General features: G+C 48.4%; 1 protein-coding gene across 2 annotated transcripts in view; it reads left to right on the forward strand.

Moving 5' to 3' along the window:
- DUSP29 (dual specificity phosphatase 29) overlaps positions 1 to 14,845 on the forward strand; it is a 35,440-nt gene extending 20,595 nt beyond the window's left edge. Inside the window, exons 3-4 of one of the 2 annotated variants that reach the window (XM_053583535.1) lie at positions 6,864 to 7,084; positions 14,111 to 14,844. In XM_053583535.1, the coding sequence (XP_053439510.1) occupies positions 6,864 to 7,084; positions 14,111 to 14,352 (463 nt within the window). In that variant the 3' untranslated portion in view covers positions 14,353 to 14,844. Of the gene's footprint in view, positions 1 to 6,863; positions 7,085 to 14,110 lie in introns of both variants that reach the window. The other variant, XM_053583536.1, reaches the window with a different exon arrangement.
- Positions 14,846 to 15,122: the final 277 nt, after the last annotated feature.

The raw sequence follows: 15,122 nt of genomic DNA on the forward strand, positions 1-15,122 counted from the left end.
CAGGATAATTGAGAAATTCCTGTCTCTCTCCACAACGTGAGCCTCCCCATGAGTCAATACCAGAGTGCTGTTAAGTTCTTCTGCAGTAGTGTTAATCCTGGGGGCCCTCAGCAGCTCCCCATTGTTTTGTTAAAACTACAGTTGCGGCCAAGATCTAGTATTGGGGTCTGATCCCTCCCAAGGCCTGTGGCCAGCCCCACCCAGCCTGAGCCAGCTTTCCAAGGGACTCTATCTTACTCTTTGCTCTTTTTGGCTCCCAACTGGACCAAGAGCCTCAGAAGCCAGAGGCACGTCCAGGGCTGGCCTGCAGCTGGGAGGATGGGACATTAGGTGAGGGCAAACCAGTTAGCTGAGACAGTTCCTTCTCCCTGCCCTCAAAGAAGGCACTAAATTGACCTTAAGGCACCATGAGGAGGTAGTGTTGACCTGCTGCTCCACGGTGCAGCATGGCCAGTTTAGGATGTAGTAAAAACACAGCCAGCGCTGCTGACTGAATGTGCTGGGTGTTACCTAAAGAACTAGAGAAGCCGGACTCTGAACCTGAGGTTCAGAACCTACTGCAGCTATCTGAGGCACAACGGCACTGGTCATGGGCAAGGTGGCTGCAGAGAAATGCCCACGGCCCTGGCCAGGCCAGGCATTCTCATTGCTGGAAGACGGCCTCATGGTCAAGGCCTCAAGCGACGTCATCCATCTCCTTGCATGGTTAGCCAGATGCAGAGTCTAATCCTTAATACATCAATTCTCAAAAACAGGTCTTCTGTGCATTCTCTTTCCTCTATTTTCTCTATCCTTAGAGGACTAGAGTTTGGGGGGGAATGAGACAGATATGAAGAGATTTCTAACATGAGTTACAAATCCTGAGGCCATCCTATGTCTTTGTGATACTCTCTCTCGTCTGAAAATTAAAGAAAATCAATAAAAATCATAGTATGAATTTACATAGTAAGTTGAATGTATGACACGTGCGTTACTGAAGAATTACAAAACACAGGCAAAAAGAAGAAAATCAAAATTCTCTATAATTCCTTTACTACCTTTTGTAATGGCATACCCACATTTGTTTTTTTTGTGGTTTTTGGCCGGGGCTGGGTTTGAACCCGCCACCTCCAGCATATGGGACCAGCACCCTACTCCTTGAGCCACAGGCGCCACCCGGGATACCCACATTTTGACATACATCTTCCTCCTGCTCTTTGCCCAATTTTTTTTTTTGACACAGAGTCTCACTATGTCACCCTCAGTAGAGTGCTATAGCATCACAGCTCACAGCAACCTACAACTCTTGGACTTAAGTGATTCTCTTGCCTCAGCCTCCCAAGTAGCTGGTACTACAGGTGCCTGCCACAACACCTGGCTATATTTTTTGTTGTTGCAGTTGTCGTTGTTTAGCTGGCCCCAGCCGGGTTCAAACCCACCACCCTGGGTGCATGTGGCTGGCGCCTAACCACTGTGCTATGGGTGCTGAGCCCCCCTGAAGTTATCTTTTAACACTTCAAAGAAGCTTGAATACTGTGTCATTCAACTTCATAAGAATCTATAAGGAAGCCACTCATGTGGCTCAACGAGTAGGGTGCTGGCACCATATACCGAGGGTGGCGGGTTCTAAACCAGCCCCAGCCAAACTGCAACAAAAAAATAGCCGGGCATTGTGGCGGATGCCTATAGTTCCAGCTACTCGGGAGGCTGAGGCAAGAGAATCACCTAAGCCCAAGAGCTGCAGGTTGCTGTGAACTGTGAAGCCACAGTACTCTACTGAGGGCGACAAAGTGAGACTCTGTCTATTAAAAAAAAAAAAAAAATCTATAAGGAAAATACTGCCAGGGTAATTTGCTCTATTCAACAAGTAAAAGAAAACTGAGGCTCTCAGAGGTTCCGTTGTTTTATTATTTATTTATTTTGAGACAGAGTCTCACTTTGTCACCCTTGGTAGAGTGTCCTGGTGCCATAGTTGACAGCAACCTTAAACTCTTTAACTCAAGAGATCCTCCTACCTCAGCCTCTCAAATAGCTGAGGTAATCCACCACCACTAGGCCACCACCATGCCAGCTAGTTTTTCTATTTTTTAGTAGAGACAGGATCTTGTTCTTGTTCAGGCTGGTCTTGATCAAACTCCTGAGCTCAGGCTATCCACCTGCCTCACCTCCCAGAATACTAGGATTACAAGTGTGAGCCATTATGTTGCCATAGAAAGATGGTTAGGAGATATCAGCAGCTTTTGAAGTTTTTGAACTACATATGCAACATTGTACATACACACCCATAAATTCTCTAAAAAATAGATTACTACAAATCTATGCATAGAAAACCAATTGGAGGATCTTCCATCAAATAGCTAATAATAGTCTTTATCACTGGTAAAAATACAGATGGTATTTTTTTCTTTTTTAATGGAGGGAGTATGTTTTCCACATTCTGCATTGAGTATGAACTGTTATTTTTGTCATGAGATGACAAATTATTTAAAAAATGAACAGATTGGCGGCGCCTGTGGCTCAGTCGGTGGGGCACCGGCCCCATATGCCGAGGGTGGTGGGTTCAGACCCAGCCCCGGCCAAACTGCAACCAAAAAATAGCCGGGCATTGTGGCGGGCGCCTGTAGTCCCGGCTGCTCAGGAGGCTGAGGCAAGAGAATCGCTTAAGCCCAGGAGTTGGAGGTTACCGAGGGCCATAAAGTGAGACTCTGTCTCTACAAAAAAAAAAAAAAAAAATGAACAGATTGGTTACAACTAGGATTTGTCTTAAACAACCAGAAACTAAGGCCCCTGCATCATCTAGATTTGGGAAGTTAATTCTTAACTGTGTTTCTCTGTCTGAAGTCTTTTCTCCACCAGCAGGGGCCCTTCCATGTAGACAGACACATGACCTTTGCTCTGGCCATCGCCTCAAAACGCCCCTGTATTTCTTATTCTCTTTCCAACAGAACATGTGAGCAGAGAATATATCTGGGAAATTTAAAAAACAAAGGAATATAGCACCGGACACCACCCTCTGACCCCAGCTCCCTCCCAATAATTGCTGAGCTGGGTGTCTGGCCCAGCTGGGGTCTGGGGGAGGGGTGTCTGTGAGGATGGCTCTGCCTCCACCATGGCACCTACCTACAAGGCGCTCTGTTTCTTTGCAGATTCCCATTCTGCTACGGAAGCCCCTCAACTGACCTCTGGGTAAACCAAGTTGGGGGAAGTTCCCAGAGTCGTGTATGAGGACACCACCTCCCCTTTCTGGCCCAGGTAGACAAAGAGCTCTGAAAACCTGCAGCAGACCTCAGATAACCACCAGGTGTACTTACCCTCAGGAGCCCCCTTCTCTCCCTTAGACACAGCCAAAGCAGGCCCGGTGGGGTACGGAGGTGTCATGCCATGAGTTATGCTGCATATCTGCCCAGATCCTTGATCCCAATTGTTGTGCAAATTGTTATTTACTCAGACTGCCATTTGATTACATCGAAACCCAGTTACTAAACCCAAAGAGAACAGTCTTTATGGTGGGTAGGAGCTTCCTGTCAAGGAGAGTTAATTTTCATTTTTCCACTGAGCTCAACCTCAAAGTAAGGTTGATTGCCATTCAGCAAGATGGACTGCATTAGCGGAGGCTTTAATTAAGCACAGATCTGTGTCCCAAAAGCATAATGTTTGTTGTATACCTACTTTGGGACAAGAAGAAAAATGAAAAACAGACCTTTTTAAGGAAAAATTGAAAGCAGAATGTGTTCCAAAGTCAGGATGGCAGAACCAAGAGCCAGCTGTGGTGGTGGGGGTTGGGGGGTGGTGGTGGGGTGTCAGTAGGACTCTCCGCCTCCCCACACCACTGTTTCAAGGGATTGTTTGCAAGTGTTTCTGAATGCTCAGTGCCTCTCCAAACACAGGACACCATTGTGGTTCTTCTTACAGCAAACAAATAGCTTTAGAAAACCATCAATAGATGAGGGGACCTTTGCCAGAGGGCCCAGGCACGTGTTTCTGGTACAGGGCTCCTCCTGGCCAAGGGTGCTGGTCCATGCTGGCATCCAACGTATCACTTCTGTTCTGAAGTGATCATCCTTCACATCCTTTTACCAGTAACATTGAGATGAGCCCTCAGTTGGAGCACAATGCCACTTTTATGCTCTTACTGTTATAGCTCCTGACCCTTGCCACCTCTTCCCTGAGCTGAAATACTAGTCTTTGTACTATTGAGGGAGATGTCTTCTTCAAGCCCAGATTGGATTGCCCCTCCTCAAACACTAAAGCTCTGCTTGACCCTGGCATCCAAGCACTCCCATGATCAAATCCTATGCCCTCTGCCAAACTTTCTCTCTTCTTTTCTCACAGCCTACATTCTGGCCATCCCAGTCCTCCCACCCCGCCAACCCCTTATGCCCATTCTGGATCTATCTGCAAGTCCTGCTGTGACATCACCCTAGTCCAAGCCATTTTCTTCTCTTGTCTATACAACTAGTCTCCAACAGATCTCCCTGCTTATATTTTTTGCCCCTCTCCAATCCATCTCTGCACATAGCCAGACTGATCTTTAAAAAAGCAAAATGCCCACCCTTTTCTTAAAACCCTGTAGTGGGGTGGGTGTGGTGGCTCACATCTGTAATCCTAGCACTCTGGGAGGTCAAGGTGTATGGATTGCTCAGGAATTTGAGACCACCCTGAACAAGAGCAAGACTCTACTAAAAACAGAAAAACTAGCTGGGCATTGTGATGGGTATCTGTAGTCCCAGACAACTCAGGAGGCTGAGGCAGGAAGATCATTGAGCCCAAGAGTTTGAAGTTGCTGTGAGCTATGACACCATGACTTTCTACCCAGGGTGACAGAGTAAGACTGTCTCAAAACAAACAAAAAACTTGGGTGGCTCCTATGGCTCGAAGGAGTAGGGTGCTGGCCCCATATGCCAGAGGTGGCGGGTTCAAACCAGCCCTGGCCAAAACTGCAAAAAAAAAAACCAACTTCTAGTGATAATCCACCACACTTAACAATAAAATCCAAACTCTTCCCCATGGCCTATAGGGCCCAGCATGATCCAGTCCCTGCCTATCCTTCCAAACTCTTGTACCACCATTCCCCCTGCTACTTCAGCCAACTGGTTTCCTTTCTGGTCTTAGCATTTGCTGTCCCCTTGACCTGGATGAAAAACTTTTCTTCCAACTCTTGGTCAGCCTTGCTCCTTTTCATCTCTGTCTTAGCTTAAATGTCACTTCCCTGCAGAGGCCTTTCTAGACCACCTGGCCTAAAGCCACCACCACATTATTCTATCCCATGTCATGTAGTTTTATTTCCTTCACAGCTCTTACTGCCATCTGAAATGATCTTTTGTTGGTTACTCACTCTTGCCATGAGAATCTGAGCTTTTCCAGGAGGGGTGGGGAACCTGTGGCCTTATGATTGCAAGATTGTTTTTTAAGTACCAAAGAAAGCAAGAAAAGCTTCATCTAAAGGAATTTGTTGATTGGGCATAGTGGCTCATGCCTGTAATCCTAGTATTCTGGGAGGCCAAGGCAGTGCATCTTTTGAGCTCAGGAGTTCAAGATCAGCCTGAACAAGAGCAAGACCCCATCTCTACTAAAACTAGAAAAAAATTAAAACTAGAAAAAAAAAACTGGGTGTTATGGTGGGCGCCTGTAGTCCCAGCTACCTGGGAGGCTGAGGCAGGAGGATTACTTCAACTCAGGAGTCTGAGGTTTCTGTGAGCTAGGCTGATGCCATGGCACTCTTGCCTGGGGCAACAGAGCAAGACTCTGTCTCAAAAATAAATGAATAAAGGAATTTGTCCTGTAAAAATCTGGATTTTAGTCAAAAGTTAACAGGTTCCCTACCCCACCTTTAGCATTATTTGGGGATAAAGGATTGATTATAGGAAATAATGAACATTTCCTAAAAGTCCTTTGCTATCTCTGGGACTCCATACTTCAGGTTATGTATTTCCTTGGTTTGGCCTATCTTTGCCTTCCTATTCCCCTCCGCCACCCCCTTGTCGACAAGTAGTAATGCAGACTCAGAGGCCCCTCTCCCATATAGTCACAAAGAACTCCTGCTTCCTTTAGCAGCCCACCTCTGTCCACGCCCTCACCATGCTGCTTTTTATCTTAGTGACGTTCCAGGGCCACCCACCTTGTGAGGTAGGTGTTACTAGAACTTCTTCCCTAGAAAGATTAGGCTGTAACCCAATAAATAACTTCACTGCTGAATTCAGGAACCTGAAATTTGAGAAATCAACTCAACAACAGAATGCTCAAAAAGCCCTCCTTCTCAGAACACTGCTGTGCCCAATGAGGCAAACACTCACCAAAGTAAGGCTTTCACATTCGCATCGTGCAGGCCAATTCTGCCACATCAATTCAAGAACCTTGCCCAATCCCAATCAAATCCTCTCATGGAAAGTCTGGCTAACATTAAGCCATGCATTTGAGCCTCTCTACCTTCAAACCCCACAAATATCCAGAGGGTTCAGAGGAGAGGCCTGCCTTAGGCTGTAACCCAATAAATAATTTCAATAACCCAATAATAACCCAATAAATAATCCCCTGAGGCTCAGTGAGGGCCACCCTGATGAACAGATTATTCCGGCCATCTTTTGGTGGTGGTGGTGTTGGGGGTTTGACAGATCCAGTCCTGCAACCACCATAGAGTTTAGCACCCGGCTTCACTGCATTCGATGGATGATGGAACAATGAACGGACGAATTCCCTTTTCGCAACAGCCGAGCTAGAAATGGTACAAGTAACCTAGGGGACCAGACGGGAGCAGAGCTTGGGGACTTCGTTTGCGATGGCCGTATGGTGCGAATAGGAATCGACGGCAAAAGCCATGGGCACCCCGGAGCTGCCCTGGACTCGCGGCCGCACAACCGACCGCCCGACCTCTCTCTCGCTACCAGGGCGACGGCGCTAGACCGCTACCGGCTGCAGAAGGCGGGCTTCACACACGTGCTGAACGCGGCCCATGGCCGCTGGAATGTGGACACTGGGCCAGACTATTACCGCGACATGGACATCGAGTATCACGGCGTCGAAGCTGACGATCTGCCCACCTTCGACCTCAGTGTTTTCTTCTACACGGCAGCCGCCTTCATCAACACAGCGCTGCGCGACGACCACAGTAAGAGCCCTGCGGGAGGCCACGCCCCCAGCCCTGCCCCACCCCAAGCTCCGCCCCAGTACTAGGCCCCACCCCTGCCCAATACTACCCCCTCTGGAAGCCACGCCCAGACCCGAGGCCCCACCCTCAGCCTGGGCCCGAAGGGGGATCTGCATGGGAGAAGTCAGCTTCCTGTTCAAGGCCCGTTGATCAGGCTGGTTGTAGTTGATCTGGAAATGGGTGAACCCTGGGGTTGTGAAGGTTTGAGGACCTGCCCCACTGAGTGTGCTGCTGCAGGAGTTTAGGCTTGGATTGCCACTCTGGGGAATCGGAATCAGGAGGATTTAGGAAAGTCTTCTGGTCTGAGTTTCTCTTCCCTAAGGAACAATGGCCATCAAAAAGCAGGGGCTGTCTGGGCTCCCTCAAAGATGGAGCTGCAACACTAATTGTGCCTGGGTCTAAACCCAAGTAGTAGCTAAGGGTTTCAATGCTAGAAAATCCTCAGAAAGCTGACTTGAGTGGAAATAAATGGAGAGATTTTAAATTCTCCCACCAACCAACCTAGTCCACTGCCTGCCCCCTTCTCTCATTTCCTAGTCACTCTCAGTCTAGTGAGGTTTCCCACAGAAGGCTGATGACCTATGGCCAATTGTATTTGAGAATCTGGATTTTGGGTGGTGCCTGTAGCTCAAGCAGCTAAGGCGCCACCACATACACCTGAGCTGGCAGGTTCAAATCCTGCCCTGGCCTGCCAAACAACAATGGCACCTGTAGTCCCAGCTACTTGGTAGGCTGAGGCAAGAGAATCACTTGAGCCCAAGAGTTTGAGGTTGCTGTGAGCTGTGACACCACGACTTTACCCAGGGCGATAGCTTGAGGCTCCGTCTCAAAAAAAGAGAGAGAATCTAGATTTTGTACCTGTAGTGTTCAAGTTTCCCAATGTCAACTATCCAGCTTTTAAATTACAGTGCTAGTCCTTGTGCTCGAAATGCACTTTTAACTGCCCTAATCCAGCAGAGGTTACTAGGTTATTTTGAAGAGGACACAGATTAAGTATGCATCAGGTGTAAGACAAATGCAGTTACTGCTGGAGAGTGTACTTCAGTGGCATTCTACAAAGGCCAAAGGGACTTCAGCTTCCTATTCTGTTTTCTGACTTCAGCCTAATGTGTCACCACACTTTTTGGGAGGCCATCACATAATTTAGGGTATTCAGTTACTGAAAGCCTTTCTTGCCACAAGAGGTAATGATTATAAGACCCACTGACCAAATGGCCTGCTTCAGAAACCTTCAGCCTGGGGCTGGGTCTAGACCAGATCTGCTGGACAGACTCACACCTTAACAGCCATCCCAAGATGGCTTTGGCCCCCACAATCAGCAATTTCTCATTGTTTTGTTTCAGAAAATAATGTCACAACGAAAAACCCACACAAAGCTAATATGCTTGTATTAGAAAATGCCTCATTTGTAAGTTGTCCTTTCATGAATCTATGAACCATCTTTTGTGCTCTGTACATTCTGGGTTTTCAAGCAGGATCAAAAAGCAACTGGAGGCTGGTCACGGAGGCTCATACCTATAATTCCAGCACTCTGGGAGGCCAAAGCGTGTGGATTGCTTGAGCTCAGAAGTTGGAGACCAAGCGTGGTGCCCGTAGCTCAGTGGGTAGGGCACAGGCCACAACACCAAAGCTGGCGGGTTCAAACCCAGCCAGGGCCAGCTGAATAACAATGACAACCATAACAAAAAAAAAAAAAAGAAAGAAAATAGCTGGGCATTGTGGTGGGTGCCTGTAGTCCCAGCTACTTGGGAGGCTGAGGCAAGACAATCGCTTAAGCCCAAGAGTTAGAGGTTGCTGTGAACTGTGACACCACAGGACTCTACTGAGGGTAACAGTGAGACTCTGTCTCAAAAAAAAAAAAGAAGTTGGAGACTAAGAGTGAGACCTCTGTCTCTACAAAAAATAGAAAAATCTAGGGAGCATGGTGGCATATACCTGTAGTCCCAGCTACCCAGGAAGCTGAAGCAGGAGGATTGCTTGAGCCCAGGAGTCTGAGGCTGTTGTGAGGTATGATGATGCCACTCTAGCCTGGCTGACATAGCAAGACCCTTTCTCAAAATAGAAAGCAACTGGACTGAGTCATCACATCACCCTAAGGTAAAATTTGCCTCATAGTATTTGAAGTTAACTGAAAACATATTTGACATGAAAAAACAAAAGACTGCAACAACCTAATCCTTCAGTTTCTGTTTTGTGCACTCACTTGCCATTACTGTCTCTTAGACCTTGCCCTTAATGAGATGGGACCTGGCAGGCTTTGGAAAAGACAGGGCTGGGTTCAAATTCCTGTCCCACAACTTACTAACAACGTGATCTCTCTGAGCCTTGGTTTCTCCATCTGGTGATGAAAGTATTTACCTCGAAAGGTTATAATGAGGATCAGCAGTAACACACTTAAAGTGCTTAGCACAGTACCTGGTGCACAGCAGGTCTCGGATGTATTTGATAGAGGTTGCATACTGTGAAGCATGTGACCACACCAGCACATGCACATCATTATAATAAAGTTTCCAAACCCAAAAGAGAGAGAGAGAAAAAAGACATTCCAACTTTGAACTGGTAAGATACACTCACATGAAAGCTTGTTTTAGGTTCCTGGCAAATCATTGTAGAGTCTGCCCCCACTGCCAAATTCAGAAAGAACTGGGCTCTGAAGTCAATCACAGGCCATCTTGAGGGGGTGTCTGGCTGGTGTAGATTGTGACCAGGTGGTCAAAAGCACCTCGCAAACAAAGGGTCAAGGGAGAAGAGCTTATATACACTGCAAGGGCTAGAACAGATATGCAAGGCTATGGGGACTAGGTCAGTTGTCTGGGGACAAGGAGCCGCACATGACTCCACTGCCAGGTGGGAGGCTGGGCTCCAATCTCAGTGACCTTTGCATTTGCTTATCTAAAGACTTCTTCAAGTCAGGGGTCAAACACCAACCCATCAGAACCATGGAGAGACTTTAAATCTCATGTGGGTGTGGGGTGCTGTGGCTAAGCAGAGAGCCACGTATCCCCTTCTATTGGTCTGAGAATCAATGCAAATATGGTACATCTTCTGACTTTTCAGGGAAAGGCTCCCATCTGGGTTCTCTTATAAAATCACTCAATTTTCATTTTCTTTTTTTGGCCTGTGCTGGGTTTGAACCCGCCACCTCCGGCGTATGGGACCGGTGCCCTACTCCTTGAGCCACAGGCGCCGCCTTTTTTTTTTTTTTTTTTTTTGAGACAGAGCCTCAAGCTGTCACCTTGGGTAGTGTGCCGTGGTGTCACAGCTCACAGCAACCTCCAACTCCTGAGCTCAAGTGATTCTCTTGCCTCAGCCTCCCAAGTAGTTGGGACTACAGGCACCTGCCACAATGCCCGCTATTTTTTGGTTGCAGCCGTCATTGTTGTTTGGCGGGCCGGGCTGGATTTGAACCTGCTAGCTCAGGTGTGTGTGGCTGGCGCCTTAGCCACTTGAGCCACAGGCGTCGAGCCAATCATTCAATTTTCAAATGTTGGCAACAAATCGCAATTTCTTACAATGCTGCAAGGGGCAAACTAAACAAGCCCGTGGCCATCAGTGTGTAACCTGTGCAGTGAGTGGTCAGAGTAACAGGACAAAATACTCATCAGCTCGCCCCAGCATTGCCATAGATCCCGCACCAAGCAGATGGCAGATGCCTGATCAGCCTGCCTGCCATAGGCAGTGGGCGGTCAGGCTGTGCCTTGCTATGTACTGGAACACCAAGGGACACTGCTATGGCATTTTAATGCTAGACCCATGGGAACATTTCTTATTGTGCTCTTGATGTAAGTGAGGTGTTGAAGGACCGTCTGGCCAAAGAGCAAAGCGTCTTTTCTTTGCTTTTTGTCTATCATGTTCTTCGTTGGCTAGTTTCAGCCAAGTGTCCACTGTTTCCCCACTGCCTGCCCCTCATGGCCTGATTCTTTTTTTTTTTTGTAGAGACAGAGTCTCACTGTACCGCCCTCAGGTAGAGTGCCGTGGCCTCACACAGCTCACAGCAACCTCCAACTCCTGGGCTTACGCGATTCTCTTGCCTCAGCCTCCCGAGCAGCTGGGACTACAGGCGCCCGCCACAACGCCCGGCTATTTTTTGGTTGCAGTTTGGCCGGGGCGGGGTTTGAACCCGCCACCCTCGGTATATGGGGCCGGCGACAGCGCCCTACTCACTGAGCCACAGGCGCCGCCCATGGCCTGATTCATTTGGAAAAGCATTCCTTATGGTGCCGCAGGGCTGTACCAGTGGCCTGCAATCAGCCCCTGAGCCCCTCCTGCACTCCCCTGCCCTAATTTGACCTTTCTGAAAGGGCTCCCTGGCAGCCTCAATCACTCTTGAAAAATCCCCCAAATGATCCAGTTCACTGTCCTCCCCTGACAGGTGGGAAAACAGAGGCCCAGAGAAAGCAAGTGAGGCGCCCAGGGTCACAGAGCTAATCAGAGGTAGCACCACTGGTACACCTGGTTGCCACCCAGGATTCCTTCTGTCACCGAGGCCTCACAGAAAAGCCCTTTCCTCTTATTTTGAGCACCTGGTAACTTCACTGTACAAGAGGTCACCAAATATCATGGAAGGCAAGGCATGCCAGCTGGTTATAGGCTCTGGGACAATTGAACTTGTCATTCTTCTTCAGAAAAAGAAGTACTCACAAAATATTGTCGTGGGAAGACCATTTGGACTGCCCTAGCTGCTGCTGGCGCAGCAGCCTCAGAAGTGAATTAATATGGTTTTAATTTAAGGAAATCTAAGAAACTCCAGGGCAGATTTCACAAGGCTCTAAAGAACAGATTTTAGTATCACCACTCCCTTTTTGATTGTTCTCTCATTCTTAAATAGTCCAGAGCCTGCTTTTCAAGCCATCTTAAAATCTATTATGGATAAGGTAGGTATGAATAAATATATGAAGTCTGCTTTCGAGCCGGAGGCTGATTTCTCTAGTGCTTCTAAGCTTTAACCAGATGAGATTTTCACAAAATGTTTTAAGAGTCTCCTGCCCAAATACAGCACACATAACCCTGTCTCCCCTCAGCCCTGCCCATTGCTAACACTTAACACCCTTTTCTAAGGACTTGCACGCCTAGAACTGTTTGGGAAGTAGGAACTCTACCAGAGTTTCTTTGCATGTTGCGGAGAAAGGAAAGGCAGATTCCAAGACAGTGAGTGGGAGACAGGGAAAGAGAATCCCCTAAAATCCAAGCCAGAGGCTCTTTGGAGGCTGCACACCCGGCTGGGGGAAGGGTTAGGGTTGGTGAGCTACAGCCTCAGCCTGCACATCTGATTTGAGTGACAGAGGCCTCCCTTTCACTCACCCCTGACAATTTGCAGTTCAGGCACAGTAAAGATTCTGGGGTCAGGTTTTCTTCATAACCTTGTGGGAATTCCCCTCTTGGTAAAGGCCAAAGGCGAACTATTTAATTGAAACCAGCATTTTCAAACATCAACTGAGATCTATTAAAGGGTCATAAAATCAATTCAGTGGGTGTGACCGAGATTTCTTTAAAAAAAAAAAAAACTGTTCAGAATAGAAAATGCCAGCATGCAGTGCGCGAAGGTGTATATTACTCTGTGAAAATTAGTCTTAAACACACACACTAGTGGCACCGCTTAGTACTGAAGAGCACAGACCCTGGTGTCAGGCTGCCTGGGCTCAAATCACGGGTTTGCCACTTCCTAGCTGTGTGACTTGTACCAGTCACTTCTCTGCACTTTAGCTACCTCATCTGTAAAATGGGGATAATAATTTTATCTACATCACGATGTTGTTGTAAGAGCTGACTATGACAAAACACACAAAGCACTTGGAAGGGGCAGGTAGAATGAGGCATAAATGTGTCACTGGTGCATTTTGTCCTGCTCTGTTTCCTTGGGTCACACAGAAAAGTTTGAAAGTCACTGTTCTAGAAAAGGCCAGCCCTGACAGTGCCACCTTTGCTCAGGGCTCTCGCCCTGGCTGCCGTCCAGCTCACAGAGAACCTCCTGGTTCTGCGGTCTGGTCCATGCTGGGAATAAGCTAAATGCAGCCTCCCCAGCCTACCTCTTCTGCACTCTCCTAAAAGCAGCTTCCCACACTTGACATTGGGCCCTAAAAGGTGGTGCTTGGCAGAGCCACAGGGCAAGGAGGACAAGTGCCCTGAGGGTCTGGGGACAGGCCCCAGGAAGAAAGTGGTTGGGCCCAATCAGAACCTAAGGCCTCCAGAGTAGAGCAGACCCTTTACCACAGGGAGCCCTACCAAGTTCAGGAGGGTGAGGAAATTCCTGTCCTGGTCTTAAAAGCAAAATTCAGCTCTAGGATCTCCTGCCAGGGCTGTGTCCTCTCTCTTTCCTTTCCCCCTTTCTCTCCCATCCCTCATCTCCCCTCCCCCTCCCCACTTAACAAACTTCAGGCCCCCAAAAGGCTTAATGAACTACAGCTTTCCTCTGTTTCAAGTATTTAGTTATGACAGAAAGAATTACCCTTTTTTGCCAGGAGAGGAAGAAACGCTTGAGTTATCAGCAGAGTTGGCCAGGGGCCAGGCGGCCTCTGGAATAGTCTGTGGGGATTAGAACAGTCTGGAACAGAGGTAGACATTCATCTCTGGCTGGACACATCCACACCCCAGGAGCACAGTCCTGCTGGTGAGAACTCGGGACCAGCCTCCCCTGAGCCCTGATACAGTGGTCAGGAAGCAGGGGCCCCTGCCTCCTGCCCTCCTTTCTGGCCACAGGGAACAGGGCAAGGCAGCCCAGCCACACTCTTGGGAGCTCAGCAACATGGAGAGAGGGACTCGAGGGCTGCCTAATTGGCTTGTGGAGAATGGTGGTAAAATAGTCATTTAGAGTTATTTACCTTCACAACTACCCTGTGAAGAAGATACTGATGGTGCCCCATTTTACAGATGCCCACTGGCTAACATGTGGGCTGGGCAGGGGAGTAACAGGATGTGAGGGGGCCTCACATGAGCCCCACGTGTGCCTGCCTCCTCAGTGTGGGTTTTCTTCTCCTGCTCCACCTACAGATAAGATCCTGGTCCACTGCGCCATGGGCCGCAGCCGGTCGGCAACCCTGGTCCTGGCCTACCTGATGATCCACAGGAACATGACCCTGGTGGACGCCATCCAGCAAGTGGCCAAGAACCGCTGTGTCCTACCCAACCGGGGCTTCCTGAAGCAGCTCCGAGAACTGGACAAGCAGCTGGTGCAGCAGCGGAGACAGGCTCAGCTCCAGGACGGCGAGGAGGACCCCGAGAAGGCACTGTAGGGCCCTCCTCCCCAGCCAGTAAAGACACTTGGGAGTGGAGAGGGAAGGTTGAAAATAGCTCTGGCCTCTGACTTTGTTTGTCATGGAGAAAAGACAATGGAACCAAAGCTTGACTTCTTCTGAACAATCTTACTAAACTTTCTGGAGGGGGGTGGAGAGTGTTGGGAACTGGGGGAACCCGGAGCTGCCTCCTGGGAGGGCTGAGTCTTCTGCTTCACAGAGAAATGGGAGACATGGGCTCCCCAGCAGAATTGGTTACAGATGAGCACACAATTCTGCACAAAGCTTCCTGGATTTTTTTGTGTGTGTTTGTTTGTTTGGTTGGTATAAGATGAAAGCAGAAAAGGATTTAGAACTGTGTAGGCATTGTGCTGTGATTAAACGTTTGGCTTTGTCTGAAAGTCATATTCTTTTTTTTTGAGACAGAGCCTCAAGCTGTTGCGCTGGGTAGAGTGCTATGGCATCACAGCTCACAGCAACCTCCAACTCCTGGGCTCATGCGATTCTCCTGCCTCCGCCTCCCATGTATCTGGGACTACAGGCGCCTGCCACAACGCCTGGCTATTTTTTTGGTTGTAGCCGTCATTGTTGCTTGGCGGGCTCGGGGCTGGATTCGAACCCGCCAGCAGGTGTATGTGGCTGGCGCCTTAGCTGCTTGAGCCACAGGTGCCGAGCCTAAAAGTCATATTCTTATAAAAAATAATTAAAAGTATAAATTAATTTTCTAACCACAGAGAAGTACTGGGTGAGCCGTGTTACGGGAGTGTTAG

This window comes from Nycticebus coucang, chromosome 3 (assembly GCF_027406575.1).
Source record: "Nycticebus coucang isolate mNycCou1 chromosome 3, mNycCou1.pri, whole genome shotgun sequence".
NCBI classification, from domain to species: domain Eukaryota; kingdom Metazoa; phylum Chordata; class Mammalia; order Primates; family Lorisidae; genus Nycticebus; species Nycticebus coucang.